This window comes from Bos indicus, chromosome 22, assembly GCF_029378745.1.
Source record: "Bos indicus isolate NIAB-ARS_2022 breed Sahiwal x Tharparkar chromosome 22, NIAB-ARS_B.indTharparkar_mat_pri_1.0, whole genome shotgun sequence".
NCBI lineage: Eukaryota > Metazoa > Chordata > Mammalia > Artiodactyla > Bovidae > Bos > Bos indicus.
This window is the reverse complement of record NC_091781.1, coordinates 52,003,258-52,022,631: the sequence shown is the minus strand read 5'-3', so window position 1 is coordinate 52,022,631 and position 19,374 is coordinate 52,003,258. Positions and strand designations below refer to the sequence as shown.

At 45.6% G+C, this 19,374-nt stretch overlaps 1 protein-coding gene across 1 annotated transcript in view; it reads right to left on the bottom strand.

The window, feature by feature from the left end:
* Positions 1–1,732: 1,732 nt before the first annotated feature.
* SMARCC1 (SWI/SNF related BAF chromatin remodeling complex subunit C1) overlaps positions 1,733–19,374 on the bottom strand; it is a 125,561-nt gene continuing 107,919 nt past the window's right edge. The window contains exons 27-28 of the mRNA XM_070776781.1: positions 6,758–6,934; positions 1,733–4,190 (exon numbers count right to left, since the gene is read on the bottom strand). Coding sequence (XP_070632882.1) covers positions 4,093–4,190; positions 6,758–6,934 — 275 coding nt within the window. The 3' untranslated portion in view covers positions 1,733–4,092. The remainder of the gene's footprint in view (positions 4,191–6,757; positions 6,935–19,374) is intronic.

The following is a 19,374-nucleotide window of genomic DNA, read 5'->3' as shown; positions in this document are numbered from 1 at the left end:
AGCCCTTGGGGACCGCCCGACAGTGGTGTCACTGTACTGTATTAGGCATGGTGATTCTGCTGAGACCCACAAAGGCTGTACCCTAAGAGTATGTGGTGGTATAAGGTGGCTGGCAGCAATCAGGTACCTGGCTGATCCACATGGGTTTGTAAGGGCCTGGAAAGGCCTCTGGAGGCAGAAAGGAGTAAAGATGGCTCCAGTTCTGCAGGGCGAGCCAGGAGCAAGATGGGGGGCCATACAAGGTTCTCTGCGGCTGGTGTCCCCTGAAAGCTGGAGTAGGGAAGGGTAGCCCAAGAGAGAGGTAGCTATGATTAACTCAGTAAACTTTGTTTTGGCTGATTCTTCGGACTCTCTCTTCTTCTACCCTTTTAGTCACCCTCTGGGAACTGAAGGTCGACCCTCAGTTTACCAAACCTTGAAGGACACAAACCATGAAGAACATTTAATTCACAGACTATGTACATTATCCCCCAAGAAACAACTGATTATTATACCGTTCCTTTTTGCTTCGTGGACACCTGGCACTATAGAACCTCTTGACCATCTGGTATTCCCCAGACCATATACATTATCCCCCGTTTTTTTCCTACAAAAACATTAAGTGGCCTGGAGTGCCTTACCTTATTCATGATTGTATGCAGGTCCTAGTGCCTGCTACACAATAGGCTCTCAAATGTTTATGAGACTAATGGACTCACAGAGTGACTGTAAGAAACTGCAGAAGAGCTTGCTCGATCATACAACTTTCTTAACCAGCAATCCTCAAAGGGTGGTCCCAAGACCCATCAGAGTTCCCTGAGAATCTGTTAAAAAGGCAGAATTTCTGAACGGACCCCAGACAGACCTGCTGAATCAGCAGCTTTGAGGATGGGGCCCAGAAGCTTGTATGTTAACAAAGTTATAGATGTTCCTGGTCTGCACCCAAGTTGGAAAAACTGTTCTCAATTGCATTTGGGCGTGGGGTGGGGTTATTCCACAGAAAGGATTTGAGGAACCTGTGGAAACTTGGTTAAATGTACAAGTCTTGGTGTGTTCTAAAAAGAATTCACACTCAGGTTGATAGACCAGTCTTTCATCTGAATCAAGGATTAACGTCCCTCATCACCCCCTGAGAGGAGTGGATGAGTCCTGTGAGACCCAGCTGGTTCCAGAACTCTTCATTGGAGGGAAGGGTCGAATTAGTCAGAAAGCACAGCACAGTCGGCTAACATACTTTCATGAAGGACCAAGTGTCCACTTCCTGGGAGACAAAGAATCTGCTTCTTTTGCTTTGTTGGGTTCGCAAGCAGGTTGAAAGCACTGTTTCTGTTTTTTGTGCAGGGCCTGTACCTGTGGGTGCCCGAGGGCTGGCCATGAGAATGTGCCGAAGTTCACAGCATCAGACCTCAGTGCCTGCCTCTCACACGGGGATGTCTAAACTGTGACCTGACCAACACTCTCTTGTGCACCAGGCAGAACTACTTCTCTGCTGGGGGTGCCAGCATGCTGGCCACCCTTCCTGAAGAACATCCATTCATCTCTCTTCAGTTTGACCACAGAAACCAACAGCGTGCCAGGCACATTCAACCATACATTCCTTAAGCCCCGTGAAGGTGAGAAGGTGGTCAGTCAGTCAGGAAACTCAAGCCACTGAACTTTAACTAATGACCAAGACGAGGTGAGGCTGAATATTGAGATTCCTCCTAGGACACATGAAGAAACTGGTATACGAACGCAGAGAATGGGACTAGAATCCAGAAATGATGTTCCATTTATTCACTGAAAAAGAGGGAGATTAGGCCTTCTTGATCAATTTCTTCCAGTCTCCCCAACTCCCTCCCTTCACTTTTCCGAAATAACACACTGAGAAACATTTTTGTACAAAAACCACGTATTATTCCCCCCCTCACAAAATCGGGTGGCTGTATTACAGGAACAAAACCAGATCAAAGACATAAAAAGAAAAAGTCACCACTTATACTGAAACACAACAGTGTTAAGAATTCAGGTATTCTGTAGAATTATTACCAGCATAGTTAAAATATTTCCACCTGGATCTTTTAAATTTGAAAGTGATCACATTAAAGACCTGAGGTTGCAAGAGACCACAGTATGAACCAGAATTCCATTTTCCTTTAAAGACCTCAGTGGAAAAGGTATTTGGAATGAGTTTCCTTTGGGAAAAACTGGCGGGAAAATACAGAAAACCCTGGCCATTGTCAAAAGGCACTGGGATCTTTCTGGAGTCAAAAGCAATGGAATTAAACTCCAGTAGGAGCAAGCTCATTTTCACTCCAAGCGCCTGGAATAAACTCACTAAAGGAACAAGGTCTCCTTGGTTCCAGTACTCTGATGGTGACCAGGGCCACCTGCTTAGAGGTAACACCTGAGGGTTTGAAAGGCAAATCTTAATTGTGGTTTGATTTTTTTTTTTTTTTGCTTTCTGATATTAAGGAAAAAGGTTCTAAGGTGTTTTATAAACACCTTCCCACACCCTCACACATGTAAAGCTTTATAGAATATATAGAAAAGATATCCAAAAGATGTTCCACTTTGCATTCTAAAGGAAACTGCCACTTGAGAATGTGAAGGGGCCAGGTGCTTCGGAAACCAAGCTCGACCCAAAACACCGTTTCCCCACCCATGGAAGGATAGAGGAGAGGGAAGAAAGACAAGAAGAGAAAACCAAGAACTCTCAAGTCACTCATCAGCAGGGGTAGAAATGGGCTCATATTAAGGCATTTTTGTGGCTCTTCCTCTGGAATGGCACTCCACTCTCCCAGCCCGAGCACCCCACCCTCAAATCATGATGCTTTGATTGCCAAGTGAGTTCCCTGGTACCCACAGCATCTCCTCGACAACCAACCATGTAATAGATGGAATGTGAGATCTCAGACGGGGAAGGGAGAAGGTATGAGAGGCTGTTGGTCTTGCCCCAATTCTCCAATCCCACCCCAAACCTAAAGTACCGCTTCACTAAATCCCACTCACCCTGACTACTGCAAGAGGTAGTTTGGGGACCTGTAACCCCAGCCAACCTAACCAAGTCCATGAGCTAAACTCAGCACTATCTACTTTTTTTTTTAAGTTTTTTCTTTCTTGTAAAGAGGGAGAAAAAGAATGCACACAAAGCAGTGAACAGTGGGCTAGATTCACTGGATGACCATTGCCCAAGACCCCCAAAACTTTCCTGGTTAGTCTAGGGGACTCAGGAATGCCTCCCAAATCGCAGCCCTCAAAGCTTACACTGCTTACACTTTTGGGAAAAACAAAATGCCCACCCCCTCCCCTAGCAATCAAACAAACCGTCTGCATAGAAAACCAGAACCAGTGGGCCCGGGCAAGGAGTGGATCTCTTCTAAAGCTTGTGCTCTCCCCTACCAGGGATGAAAGGGGGTGTTCTGCCAGGCAGGCTGGAGGCTCTCATGGTCCTCACTAAGGATAACATCAGCAGGAGTGGGGGGGATCCCTTTTCCCCATCTCTTTTAATTTTGGTGCGTCCATGTGTGGCAAAAGTCTCATGAAACTTCACCATCAGCACCATTCTTAGCTCAGATAAGCAGAAATAAGGTCACTTACAATGCCTTAAGGTTTGTCCCCTCTGGCTATCCCCTCTGCCCATCACTATTTTTTGGTTCCTATTAACTTAGGATGCTCTCCTTTAAAGCAATAATGACCAAAAGGAAAAAAAAAAAAAAAGTGATAATGATTATAAAGTATTATCCATACAAGCGTAAGACAAAGCAAAAACAGAACAAAATTGCAGGAGAGCAAAAACTGATACAGACATAGAGCACTAACGTTGACAGGACCTGCAGATACACTGTCAGCATACCCCACCGCAGGTCAGGGAGACGCCAGGTATTTCAGGGTGACCAGGGCACACTGGCACCACAGGCTTCCCCCTCCCCCTGTGCTGGAGGAGGACCTAACACAGCAGGTGTCAGAGTACGGAGGGGGGTGGCAAGAGGAATGGGGACAATTCAGGGTGCGTGCTTGGGGCTGTGAGAAGAAAACTCCTGAAAGAAACCCAAGGAAGCGGAGGAACACAAGTCTTGTCATCCCCACTCCAGCTGGGGGTGCTGGGCGCGGATGTCCCCTGTGTCTTTCGGGCTAGGGCGCAGCAGAGGCTGGTGGGCCAGGAGCAGGAGGCGGAGGGCCTCCGTCCGCAGGTGCTGGAGGTGGTGGCTGCTGCTGCGGCGGAGGGGGATCTGCAAACACATCCAAAAGAAACTTGTCATTGCTGGGAACACAAGAGGCCTGGGCAAGAGCCCACGCAGAGAAACAGGACTTACAAAGGAAGTTTCTTTACAGCCTGTGAGGCACGGCTGCCGCTGTGGGCTACATGGGGCGCATCTGAACCTCCACGTCACCGCTCGTGTGGCTCCCCTGATCCACGCGGCTCGGGGGTGGGGAGGTGTCTGAGTCCGCCCCACTCTCCTTCAAGGCCCGCTCCTTCCAAGATTCCTCCAGACCTTTGCATAAATTAATTATATTTTGATTTTATCATTATCTTAATGCTTCTCACTGCTAATTCTGTCTCTTCAGTTAAATGATAAGTTCCTTCCTAGGCAAGTTCTGTGTCTTCTTTTCTTTCTCTCAGAGTGCCTAGCCTAGCTGGGCACAACACTGCCTATCAGAAACTGCTGGCTCTTATGAACTGTCTCCACCAGGGTCACCGAGATTGACTTGCAGCAGCCAACAAGCTGGACAGTCTGAGGAGGCCCCACAACTCCTGAACTGTAGTCTCTGGATTTTTGGCCAAAACTAGGTCAGGTCCTGAAGGGAACAATTAGGAAAGGAGCTCTTTCCTATTTCTACTTTGGCTGCTTGAGTGTACAAAGCAACCATAGAGATGATTCAATCCAGGGTTTTAAAAACTTCTAGATTTTGCCAGGGATGAAAACGAAGGAAACACACAATTAAAGCACCTCATTGTTTACCAGCTAATTCATCCAACCTTCCCCTCAGGAGGTGTCCACCCAGTTGCTAAGGCTCTTCAAAGCATTTTTAAGCCCACCGATTTACTCCCTGGTGTCATCTTTCAGGGGAGCAAAGTAAGGCCTGAAGAGGGAAGTGACTCGCCTGATAAGGCCTGCCCAGTGCCCTGAAGCCAAATCAGCAGCTCAGGATCCCTGAAATTCATCTGGGGCAGGAAGTGATGGGGAGCACCTCAAACATTCAACACCCTCAAGGTACTGCACCCAGGGCCCTTTAGGATGGAATCGTGTATGCAAATCAGGTGTTATCAGCAGGACAGGACAGTGGTAAAGACCAATGACATTATGTCTGCAACAGAGATGCAGCATGGTCAACCCTCCAAGTCAGCCAGCACATTTTTACATTGCCTGTGGGGCAGCAAGGCTAGGAAAAGAGGTACACACTAGACTATGATCTCTGATCCTTGACTTAACAAATATCGCTTTTCTTTTTTTAAAAAAATATCTTAATTTATTTGGTTGTACCGGGTGTTAGTTGCAGCACTCAGGATCATTAGTTGCAGCATGTGGGATATCTAGTTCCCTGACCAGGGATCAAACCCGGGCCCCATGCACTGGGAGCGCAATATTAGCCACTGGACCACCAAGGAAGTCCCTCGTTTCTCACCTGTGATCCTGTACTGACCTGGCTCAACTGCTGTCTTTCTTCTGTGCACCTAACTCTGTCCTCGTCCCTGGGGGTCCAGTGAGAAGGGAGACGCACCTGTGTTGATGGCACTTGTCTCCTGGACCCAGGAAGTCTCCCAGAAAACTACAGTGAGCTCAAGTCACTTCATAGCCTTGTATAACTTATGGTAAATCCTACACTTCTATCCACTTGTTCATGTTTTATTTTCCCAACTAAAGCTCCTGGAGGCCAGGAATGCCTCTGCATCCTAGCTCTCTGTATTGTATTATAAATACATTATTACTACTTTATGTTTTTGTATTATAAATACATTATCATTTTATTATAAGCTGTATTATTATAAACAAACAGGGGTTGACTCCACCTCATGAGGACCCAGGTCCTCCTCTAAAAGGACCTGGGATCACACATGTGGCGGGGTACATGGCCACGATCAGCTGCATTTTGGAATCATTACCATGGTCCACAGGAGTCAGAGGGCAGGCCGGGCTCTGATGCACCCCTTTGGAGGCCAAAGTTGGAGAAGAACAAGGGCTCCATGGCGAAACTGAGCTGGTTTTGCACACACTGCCACAGACACTGTTCAGAAGCATATGTGCCCGCTCCATGGGGCCTGCTAAGACTTCAAAGTCCTTCTCAACACAGCCCTGAATACTCCTTTCTAAGTCTAAGCAGCCACTACCAATATATTGGACAAAAACTTATTATTATTCCTGCCCTAAACCAGACCCTATTCTTTTCTTTACACCTACCTCTTTTAAATCCTGAATCCATAAAAGGCTCCTGTAGAGAAAATAACTACCAGTAGTTCTGTGTATCTACTCAGATTCAAATTAGATAGGCTCAAACAGGCATGGGTGAGGCGTGTCCTTGGCCTCGCCAGAGCCCTTGGTGTCAGGAACGCATCCACGAAGGCTGTGGCATAGCATCCCGACTAACGAGGAGCACTCTGCGCTCGCCACCTGGGCACCTGTCCACCAGGGATGCTGAAGCGCAATGAGCAAAGCCCAGCCTTTTAGAAGCCCCCCTCACAGGCCATGCTGTCCATGGATCTGTCACACCCCATAGGGAACAAATGGTGCTTGCCTCCCTTGAGTACAGCTCTCCCCAGAAGTCCCGAGGGTAATGCCTCCCCCAACTGGGTACTTACACATGCCGTTAGGTGCCGTGAGGGGTACCCGGGGTCCTAAGATGTTTCCTGGGATTGGAGGCATACCAGGAGGGGTGGGGCCACTCCCAGGGGGGTGGATGCTGGCTGCAACGGTGGGCATCATGCGGCCTGGCATGGGCTGCCCAGGCATCATGGAACCTGGGCCTGGTATCTGACCTGTGGAGGAGATTCAGAGCACTAAGGTAAGGAAGACAGGAATCAACTCACTGCCCGAGACTGCTAAATACAGACAGATATCTAACCCTCCAAAAGGATTTGAAAGATCAATAGAACAATAATCTGGAATAATCTGACTAGCTTTTAATTTGGGGTGGGGTCGGGGGCATGGAGGGATGATGGGGCAGGTCTGTGGAGTCAACGACTACCTTAAACCCTGGTATAGGCAGGTAACTGTAAGACGCTATTACCAAAAAAAATCCTTAAAGAAAGCATTCACTCTGGTGAGTTTGGGTGAACAATGGATTGTCAAATATCTTCCTGAGGACACGAAATACCAAGCACGGACCACAGGGAATGGAGGGCTTACCAGCAAGTCAGTGCACAGTCTAAGAACTGAAGCTCAGTCCAGACTGAGCTTCACGCACAGGCTATCTGAGAAGGTATGCCTGAAAGGGGATTGGTCACTACCATGAAATCACCATTAAAAGGGGATTCTAATTGGAAGTCTCAAGTTCTTTTCACAAAAACAAATCTCTCCCCCTGCCCCCAGCCATGAAGCACTGGCCCTGGAGAACCATGGTGGGGGAGGGACATGAGAGACAGACAACTCCTTCATCTCTTCCTACTGCTTTGATACGAAAGACGGGAGACACTGGTCACAAGGACAGTGCAACACCTCCTGTGTTCAGGCTCACACTGAACCTTCAGGACCTTCAGCACACTTTTCCTGAAAAGAACCAGACAGTAAACATTTGGACTTCACAGGTCATATGGCCTCTGTCACAACTTTTCAACTTGGCTATTATAGCATGAAGACAGAGAATATGCAACAAATAAGTTTTGCTGTTGTGTAGTCACTGTCCAACTCATTTGTGACCCATGGACTGTAGCCCGCCAGGCTCCTCTGTCCATGGGACTCTCCAAGCAAGAACAATGGAGTGGGTTGCCATTTCATCCTCCAAGGGATCTTCCTGATACAGGATCTTCCCAAACTCATGTCTCCTGCATTGGCAAGTGGATTTGTTTTACCACTGAGCCAACAGGGAAGCCATAACAAATAGGTGACGTGTATTATAATACATCCTTATGGACTCTGAAATGTGAATTTCACATAATTTTCATGTGACATAAACATTTTTGAGTTTTCTCCAACTACTTAAACTGCAAAAACCATTCTTATCTTATGGCCCCTACAAACATAGGAGATAGACCAGATTTGGTTGTGATTAGCCAATCCTGCCTTTTAATTTCAATTTCAAAAAGAAAAGCCAGGACTGGCTAAACTACAAACAAACTAAAAAGACACTTGCTCCTTGGAAAGAAAGCTATAACAAAGAGAGACAACATATTAAAACGCAGAGGTATAACTGTCAACAAATGTGTGTATAGACAGAGCTATGATTTTTCCAGCAGTCATGAATGGATACGAGAGTTGGATCAAAAGAAGGCAGAGTGTCAAAGAATTGATGCTTTCCAACTGTGGTCCTGGAGAAGGCTCTTGAGAGTTCTTTGGAATGCAAAAAGATCAAACCAGTCAAAATCCTAAAGGAAATCAACCCTGAAGATTAAATGGAAGGAGTGATGCTGAAGTTGAAGCTCCAATACTTTGGCTGCCTGATGGGAAGAGCTGACTCATCGGAAAAGACCTTGATGCTGGGAAAGATTGAAGGCAAAAAGAGAAGCGGGCAGCAGAGGATGAGATGGTTAGATAGCATCACTGACTCAATGGACATGAATCTGAGTGAACGCTAGGGGTAGAGGAGGAGAGAGGAGCCTGGCATGCTGCAGTCCATGGGGCCACAAAGAATCAGACATGACTGAGACAACTTAGCACGAACACACACTACCAGATAGCTAACTGGCAACTAACACAGGTAGAGCAGGAGAGGAGACAGCTCAAGAGCTCTTTCGCAGTGCTTAGAGAATGGCCTGTCTTAACAAAGACAAAGCTTTAAGCCTCACACCATCTATTTCCAGTGTCTGTTCCCTGAGCCAGGACTCAGAGAGAGGAGCCTTTTACTACAGGGTGTCCACAAAGAGAATCTCAGTGAAATGTAAGAGGCAAGAAGAGAGGTGGTCCATTGTCTCTGGAGGACGTTTGCTTTTTTTTAATTTTTAAAAATATTGATTCATGTGGCTACACTGGGTCTTAGTCGCCGCATGTGGGATCTAGTAACCTGACCAGGGATTCAACCTGGCTCCCTGCACTAGGAGCATGGAGTCTTAACCACTGGTCCCCCAAGAAAATCCCAAGATTACTTTTTAAAAAACATAATACATCGGCCTTATGCCCCAGAATAAACAGGAGAGCAAGTCTGGGGCTCTGGGGCCCCCCTGCTCTCTTATGCAATTCCGAGGAAGTGCAGAAGAGCCCCAGAGGTCTTCTCCACATGCTGGAGAATGAGTTGATCAAATCCCCTCAGAGAAAGCAAGAGTAGCTGCTGGGCTGACATGACTGCCACCCTCACACCACTGAACATGTCATTAAAGCTGCTGGGGGCCTGGGCCACAGGGCGAGGACAGATTTAGGCAGTGCTGAAGTCTATCCGTGGACAGGATGACACAGAGATGAAAGCCACAAAGGCCAAGCACCCTACAAGCCATACAAGGGATGAGGACACATGAAGGGTAGGCAGGGAAACCAAGGGAAAACTATGGAAGGAGCAAGTGAACGAACTTGATACCTTGTGGCTAATTAAGACCAATCTGTGGACAATTTAGGATTTTGGATGATGTGTATACAAACTGAAGGAGGAGAATTAGGAACAGGGTAACAGGAGACTATACTCGCCATCCCCTCTGAGATAACTACATCACCTTACTATCTACCACCTGCATTACATGTAGGAGTAATAAGCTCAAAAGATTATTTAAAAACAATGCCCAGGTTAGAGCTCAGCTGTCCATGCTTGGTCTGTCTACACGAATCAAGGCACAAGGGGTCGGATGAGTCATGCACACAGAACAAGGTGAGAGATGTGGCCAGTAAGGCTACAGGGGCCTGGCTAAAGGCTTCTGGAGAAGCGCCTGATTTTCTGTGTGATGAAAAGTGATAAGGAGGGATGGGGAGAGGTGCCCTAGGTGGCTCAGTGGTAAATAATCTGCCTGCCAATGAAGGAGCCATGGGTTTGATCCCTGGTCCAGGAAGACCCCACATGCCCTGGAGCAACTAAGCCTGTGATCCACAACTACTGAGCCTGTGCTCTAGAGCTCGGGAGTAACAACTTCTGAAGCTCTTGTACCTTAGAGCCCGTGCTCAGCAACAGAAAAGCCCACCCCAAAGAGAAGCCCATGCACCACAACTAGAGAGTAACTCCCACGAGCCGCAACTAGAGAAAGCCCACGCACAGCAATGAAGACCCAGCACAGCCTTAAATAAATAAAAAAAAATTTTTTTTAAAGAAGGAATGCAGAGGAGTCTCAGTCTAGAACTGAGGAGAAGAGCTTTTGCACAGAAGTAGGGGCTGAATGAGGGCAGGTTGAATAGAAAAGAGCTGGGAACAGCACCCTACAGGCATCCTGGAGACGGATGAGAGAACGAGGAAGACAAAGGAGGCAAGTGTGAAGTTGAGAAGGAGAAAAAATGGGAGTCTGGCATCTGACTGGCATGTGCAATGCAGAGAATGGGGAAGGGCTCTGGGGTCAGGAGGTGCATGACTGGCTGCCATTCCAGTGGAACGATGAGATGGAGTGAAGGGAAGGCACAGAACCCTCAAAGCTTCCAATGGACAGTAAGCAGCACACACAGAGCCTTATTCTTCTGAGAATTAGGGTCAGTCCTCTGGAACTCTCCCAGTTTCCTTCTTACCACACACGTGCGAGGTCATTACTAAACACAAGGCTTTGTTTCCCACTCTCTGGATCTCCTTACTGTTGTTGTCGTAGAGTCGCTCAGTCTTGTCTGACTCTTTGCAACCCCATGGATTGCAGCCCACCAGGTTCCTCGTCCATGGGATTTCTGAGGCAAGAATACTGAAGTGAGTTGCCATCTTCTTCTCCAGGGGATCTTTCAGACCAAGGGATTGAACTTTTGTCTCCTGCTTGGTAGGTGGATTCTTTACCGCTGAGCCACCTAGGAAACCCTCAAGTCTCTACTGATTCTCTAATGGTATTTCAGGTGGTGAGCAGGGAGAGGAGAGATATCTTTGCTGTTGTTGGGGACAGGAGGCCTAGTTTGAATCCAGACCTACAAAATCCCAACCTGGAGATGAAAGAACCCTTTTAATGGACTTGCTGTGATGAATGGAAGCTGTTCACTAGAGCAAATAATACAGCTCATGCTTGTCAATGGGTACAGACTGCCCTCTTCTACCCAGTTCAACCTGGACAAGAGGCCTTTGAGCAAGTTAGGAAGAACATTTTGCCAGCCCTTCTCAGATCTCTCTCTCTGGAAAACTGGTATTAGAGCACTGAAGAATGCCTTTACAAAAAGGTCAGACTGAGTAAGGGAGAAAGAAAGAAGGAAGAGCACAGACCAGGTGTATGCTAAGTGAACGGACACACAACTGCTCAGTCTTAACCATTCTTATCTACAGCAGCACAACAGAGTTTTCTACTGTGATATCTTGAGCAAGGTATGGGCTGCCCAAACTCCTGGCTGACCAGTGAGCACACCCGTCAGTAAGCCACCCAGTAACACTCTCAAAGGGGAAAGCACTGGTGAAAGTTGTTCAGTCACGTCTGACTCTGTGACCCCATGGACTATACAGATCATGGAATTCTCCAGGCCAGAATATTGGAGTGGGTAGCCTTTCCCTTCTCCAGGTGATTGTCCCAACCCAGGGATTGAACCCAAGTCTCCCACATTGCAGGCAGATTCTTTACCAGCTGAGCCACAAGGGAAGTCCAAGAATACTGGAGTGGGTAGCCTATCCCTTCTCCAGCGGATCTTCCCAACCCAGGAATCAAACTGGGGTCTCCTGCATTGCAGGTGGATGCTTGACTAACTGAGCTATCAGGGAAGCCCCTACAATACCATTCTCAACAGGGAAAGCATAGATGAATGAGACTGCAAACTGAACAGTGCGATCTCCACTTCACGCTGACCTAGATGAGTGGTTCTGGACAAGCTGTTTAGGATGACCCAAGCCTCAGTTTCCTGAGATTATTAGAAAGAGCAATGTTAAATATATGCTGTACTCTAACATCCAGTTCTCTGTACGATCAGGGAAACGGTTTGCTATGATGTCTTACTATGTCTGCGGCTCTGCCTTATGAAAGGAAGAACAAACATTCTCAAGTTAGACAGACGCTCAGAAAAAGTTAAGAGATTTCTTTACAGTCTTCAAACTTTAAAGAGGAATCAGATCCAAGTCTTTTGATTCTAAATCTAATTATTTACCATACTATTCCATGCTCAAATCCAACAGGTCATGTGAAAGGACTTCAGGTACCAGTCAGCATTAAAAAAAAAATGATATAAACTTTAATTCCAAGCACCATGTTTTCTTCTTCACTGTATCAACAATAAAGAGACTGCTCTGCTTCCTGCAATATATAATTCTAACAAATAAACTTGCTAGCACCTTGCAGTGGGTGGGATGGTGGCCTCCAAACACATACACACACATTCTAACACCTGGAACCTGTAAATGTTAACTGTATTTGGAAAAAGCATCTTTGCAGATTTTAGCTGAGGATCTTGCGATCATCCTAGATTATCTTGGTGGGCCCTACATCCAATGCTGAGTGTCCTTATAAGGGACACACGGAGGAAAAGACACAGGGAGAAGAAGGAAGATAAAGATGGAGTAAAGAAAGGTGTGGCCATAATCCAGGGAAAGCTATCAGCAAGCAGAAGTGGAAGAGGCAAGGAACAGATCTCCCTGAAAGCTCCTGGAGGGAAGCATGACCTTGCTCCCTTAGCTCCCAGAAATGTGAAACCCCTACATTTCTGTTGCTATGAGTTACCATGTTTATGAAAGGGGAAGACAAAGACTGAGTAGCTCATCCAATGTCATGAAGCGTATAAGTAAGGGAGCCTGGCTCTGACCTAGGGGCTCTGGCTCCAGAGATGGTACCCATAACACAGAGCACTCTGAGGATGAAAGTCTGAAGCATCCGTCTTCCAGTAGACTGTATGATGGAAACCCTGCTGCACTAAACACTTGGAGAGTGTTGGAGTCTTGGAAAGAGGGGAATCAGTGGCACATTAACACAGACGCATAGGCTTCCCTTGTGGCTCAGATGGTAAAGAATCTGCCTGGAACGCAGGAGACACGGGTTTGATCCCTGGGTCGGGAAGATCCTCCGGAGAAAGGAACGCTTACCCACTCCAGCATTCTTGCCTGGAGAATCCCACGGACAGAGGAGCCTCGTGGGCTACAGTCCATGGGGTCGCAAAAAGTTGAACACGACTGAGCAACTAACATTTTCAACTTTCACAAGGTGACATCTACTAAAACAACACTGGGATAAGCTGCAAGCTCTGCTGTCAGGTCCATCGGCACTGCTTCCAAGCCACCTGCTCAGAGGCAGTGGCCGATTCCCCTACTACCCTAAATCTGTTTAACAACAAGCTGGGCCAGGGGAGCTCTAGGCTTTTAAGACCAAACTACAAACCCAACAGCTGGAAAACAAAACAAAACAACAAACCCTTTCTTTTGCAATAAATCCTGAAGCTTTCTGTAGAACAGTGTTCTTCCATCCTCCTGTCATAAACGGAGCCAAAAAGCCACCGGAGTACTGGTATTTAAGGTATGAGAAGACAGTGGCTCCTTGGGGAGAGGAGGCAACAGAGGAAGGACTAGAGGAACAACGGTCTATTTCTGCTTGTGGGACTTTGCACAGACAGACATTTCTCAGGAAAGCAAGGAGCACTATGAGTGAGGCAACGTCTCCGTGCCATCCGGAGGCGCTGGCGTGCCCAGGGCAGTGGATTTAGAGAACAGATAGCGAGGAGACAGAATGCTGCTCTGAGTTGGGGCCTGTCGCTTGCAGGCAATGACAGTGACCTCACGGAATCTTTCAGGTTGTCAGAAAGACTGAAAGAGAGGGCCCAGACTATAATTAAGGAAATGAAGTCTCAGAGAGGCAATGGAATCTGGTCCCAAGTCATAAGAACAAGGGACTGAGCTGTCTGACCCCAAGGTGCATTGTCTTTTCCTGTACATCATCCTGCCTTAGAAGGGTATTCCTTTCCTTGGAAAAGCCGATTTCTAAGGACAAAATTTGAAGAGGGGTAGAGTTTAAGAGGACTGAGGAGAAGCCAAAAACCAACTTCTTATAAAGTCAACCCCTGTCCTTTTGAGATCTAAATGTCCTTGGCTTTTCTGGGTTTTGATATAGGTCTCATCATTTTTAAATGGATGACAAGATGGGAAAGCATTTCATTTTATTTTTACTAAACATTAAGAAGTCTGGTCCACAGATATCCAAAATGAATAGGAGCAGGCCTTATCAAACAAAATAAAGGATGTGGGCATGTATTTTTATTAAGTGGAAAAAAAAATCTCAGGTGCTTCCTTTTCCAGTAGAGAGGGAGGTGAGAGAGAGATGTGGCTTCAGAACAGCAGCATCAAAGCATAAACTGGTGGGAGTCTGACCTACATACGAGCTTTTTTTTTTTTTTTTTAAAGCAGTAGGCATCTGAAGCCTGAAAAATGGAAAGGTTTGCTAAAATTAGGCTTTGCCTAGTGGAAAAACCCCTCTCACTATCAGGTTTATTAGATCTTATACTAAAGTGTTACAGATACCACACTCAACAGAGTATCATCTAAGGACTTCATATTTATTCTCTGGGATGGGAGAGGCAGGTGGGCAAAAGAACACAAAACAACGAAAGGGAACCCATGAATTTCCAACCATAAGCACATTTCCTTGCTGTTTCTAACCACCCACAACACACCCTCTGGCGAGTCCCCCAGAGAACGGAAATAACCATGAGGGCCAAGTGAGGGGAAGCCAGGGCTCCCCGGAGATTGCTCCTCGGCGGCAGCTTCCGGGAGGGGGGAGACCCACAGATGCTCTTTGTTGAAGACTGTGCCCTCACTGTTCTCTTTGTGGGGATAACCTGCCACTCCGGAAAGCGGCACGGCAGCCTTGTTATCACATGATGCGAGCAGGACCAAAGGCACCGCAGATAATAAAAACTTGGCTGCCGTGATGAGCTGGTTCAGTTCCCTTTTCAGTGTGGGGCTCTGAGTTGGGGGGAGAGAAGAGGCTAGGAAGTAGTGAGTGGCTGTAATCCTTTCTTGAGCACTACTTCCCACAGGGAGGGTTGTGTAAGTGGATCTAACGTGGGGGCCTGAAAGTCAAGGGCTTAATGCTTTGCTTGGAAATCTCATTGAACAACCAGTATTTTATTCATTGATGCAAAATATTCTAGTTTTATTACTAAAACATCTCTATCATCCCTGAGTTCTCATCAGATCAGATCAATTCCTACTCCGATTTTGGGGGGGCACTTCTAAAAATTCTTACACTATTAATGAGGAAATGATACAGGTTACTTAAACCAACTTGTCCTTTTCTCTCCGTTTTTCACACACAGAGACACATAAAAAGGCTTCCCCAATGCAGGCGGCTCACTCCAGATCCGTGAGGCATGAATACTCAAGAGCGCCTCATTTACTATTAAAAGCCCAAGGGGAAGGCAGAGCTTACACTGCACTCACATCCTAGATTTTTAGGCAATCTCCCTAAAATACACTTGGCCCTCTGTTCCACCGTATCCATGGGATCAGCATCTGTGGGTATGGAGGGCCGACTGTATTCACTGTTCAGTATCATTTTCTTTAAGAGACGTGAACATCTATGGATATTCATGCATCCCCCACTGGGGTCCAGAACCAATCCCTGGTGGAAACAGAGACGACTGTAGGTGCTAAGGTCCCTAGGGGAGACACCCTGCAGTCACAGGTGTCCTCCTTGATCACAATCAAGAACACCCCAGGGAAGAGCAGCCACTACCCTGCCATGCTCCTTGGCTCCCCATGTGCTGTCATGAATGCAATGGGCCAGGCTGCAGGCAAGCATGTGTTCAAGAACTGGTGGCTGCCATGACTCTTTCATCTGTGCCAATTTAGAAAGGCAGTAGTGCAGGAAGAACTAGTTACACTTTAACTTTAGAATCACTTCCATGAGATCACACTGTGTTTCAATTTAAATGAAAGACAAAACACAGTGCTGTGTACTTTATGAAGATCAACAAAACCTAAGAGTGTTATAAGGATGGCTATGGGCACCTCCAGTTTCCATTTGCTAACTGTACACTGGAGATTCTTCCTTTGACTTTTTGTTTGATGGAAACAAATCACCTTTGGACACTTTATCAGGGAGAAGAACAAAACCTACAAAAAGCTAGAGTTTGAGGTGAGTAAGGAGTACGACCAAATAGTAAGAGCCCAGAAGACAGATAGCAGCAAACAGATGCTCTGTATACAAAAATTCTAAGCATGTGAATGAATTAAAGAGGTGAATGGAAGGACTGCAGAAGTACAAACTAAATGGAATATTTACAGGTGTTGGTTTATACTAGCCCCTCTGGTGCTTGGGCCCAAAAGGGCTCGACAGTCTCACAACAAGGAGCCATATTTTAATGGGTTCTACCATGAACTGATGGCCAATTATGTGGAGAAAGATTACATGTGTTTTATCTACAAAATAATATGAATTCTATTAGGTCAGAGAGCTGGACAAATTCACCACTTGACCTTCTTTCACCACTTTCCCAATCTTGCTGGTTTTGAGAGGCTGATTTTTCTCCTTCCTTCACACACCATAAATTCTGGCCAAATACCAAAAGCTAGTCTACTGACCTGGATAATTACCCCCAGCTTATACATAAATGCTGTGGGCCTGTTAACTTTTCTAAACCTAGGAAATATTAGTCAGAAGGACTATATTCACAGTTACAAACTTACACCTGTGGCAAATAAGAGACTAAAGTTGTTCTCCACCTAAAATATTACAGACTCCCTTGCTTGCCTTAATATAAAAAGCCCCTTTAGCCAGTTTCTAGAATCTGTTAAAACCAGTCTTTTCTGAACTGCTAATATTAAGTTAGCTTTTAATTAGTGGGTTCAATTTATTATTCATAATTTTACTTTCCAACACATCTGATTTTTATATTCAAATGCCAAAGCAACCCCACAGAAGGGAAACTATGGAAAATGATCACCTTGAGCTGCTGGAACTCTTACACCCTAAGGGAGAGAATGTAAACTGGCATTAGCATTTTGGCAAAATTTTGGCAGCATCAACTAATGTGAATACATGGAATTCCTAAGACTCATTCTAGGCATGTGGCAAATTTCACTACTTAAGGGCACACACAACAGAAATGTATACCAATGCCTCGAAAAGACGTGTGCACACGCATGTTCACAGCAGCACTATTTCTAATTACTAAAATGGAAAAGAATCGAACATCCATCAACAGGACAATGGATCATGGTATATAATAAATCATGGCAGGGCCACACAGTGGAATACATGCAGTAAGAACAAAGAGCAAATCGATGACCAGTCACGACAATGCAGATGCATTTCACATACGCCAAACCGACAAAAATCAGCACGAGATCCCTTCCAGATATCATTCAAAAACCAGCCCAACTGGTCTATGGTGTTGGACTTTGGGACAGTTGCTACCCCAGGGGAGGGAGGAGCTTGCGAAAAGCCATGAGGGGTCTTCAGAGTGTTGGTTACAAAGGTACGTTCTCTTTGTTAAAAATCATCAAGTATTTACTAGGGCTAGTGTATTTTTTCATATGTATGTTACATTTCAATAGAAAAATTTTCAAGAAAACAGGGACTTTCTTGGCAGTTCAGTGATTAAGACTTTGCACTTCCACTGCAGGGGGTGTGGGTGTGATCCCTGGTTGGGGAACTAAGCTCTCACATACCGCATGGCAAAAACAGAATAGCTTGGCACAAAAACACTCTCATTATACACATAATGATCCTTTTCTTCAAAATTCACTTAAGAAAAGCCTATTTCTCTAAGTAAAAAGAGAAACATAACCTATCTGTATTCTACAGGCTATTTTAAGAACTCTAGTTTTCCGCCACTGTCTCCCTGAAAGAATATAGCTGTATCTGAGTCTGCTACCAATCCACTTGGTCCTCCATCACAGGAAGGGGCATCGTGATATCACTTTGCCATAAGAGGGAGTCCAGCAGGAAGCCTGGCTCCACCATGTGGCAAGGTAACATAGCCTTGACATGCATTAGTTCTTCACTTCTAAAGGGAGGACAGTGAGAAGTAAAAATACTGTGGGTTAAGGGCCTGGCATACAAACACCTGTTCTCACCAGGATGTAACTTAGAAAAAAAGGCAGAAGGATACTTTTTCTAAATGCAGATGGTAGAGAACTTCCTGAGAAATTCTGTGAATAGTTACTGCGGATGGTGAGGCTTCAACACCATTAAGAACAAATGCCACAGCAAACCTCCTCTTAAACATTTATCCCAAGAGTTTAAAGAATTAAACTTTAAAATAACTGTTTTTGAAAAAAAATCACTTTGGGATCATCATTCTGTTAAGCATTCATAGCTTGTAACGTGTTAGAAAATTAGATTTTAAGACCCACTCAAGCAGACAGACAAGGGCTGAGAAGTAAAGTAACCCTGTGTCATGAGCCTGGCAGACTTCTGAAACTATCTTCACAAATGTCATATAGATCAAGCAGCAAGTCTAATGGTGGTAGTAAACTCACAACTGCCATCTGTGTGCATGTGTGAAAGCGAGAGAGAGAGAGCGAGAGAGAAAGCCCCATTTTGGGGTCAAGCCAATAAAAACTAATGCCTAAACATGTTTGGGGCTGTAAAGTAAAAATTCATATTGGTAACATAAATTGTCAGATCAGAGTTGTTTCAGTCATGGCTCCCTCAGGCCAACATACCTTGTTTATTTCTATGAGATTTAGAAATTCTGCCATTTGAGGAAGTCAGGTCAACTGACATTAGTAACAGTGAGAATCCTCTCAGGCTTCCAAGGGTCTTCCTATTTTTATTTCACCTGAGCTCTGCACGCCTTGGCCAGAGAGCCTGCATCCCACCCTAGAAAGTACAGACTTTGGCTCTGGAGGCACCTGACACATTACCATAAAGTACCTATAAAAATCTTACAGGAAGACTGTGACTAGAGCAATATAGTACACCACAGCCACATATATTACCTTACAGGAGGGGAAGGAATACAGGGAAAGATGCTGCAATTAAAGGTACATTTTAAGTTTTAATGATGTCAGTAGTTAAGTTTGAAAGAATTGTGAGCTCGACTTTCAAGGTAGTTAAAATGTGGTAAAAAGCTGCCAACTTGAAGGGCACCCATGAACTAAAAGATGGGACAATTTCAGAATGAAAATGAGTAAGGTCCATAACATTGAAACACATAAAAATACAGGACATACAAATTCACAATACTAAAAGCATACACACACAACAGAAAAATCCCTATCGGTCACCTTTGGAGACTCTTTGCGGGGGAGTGG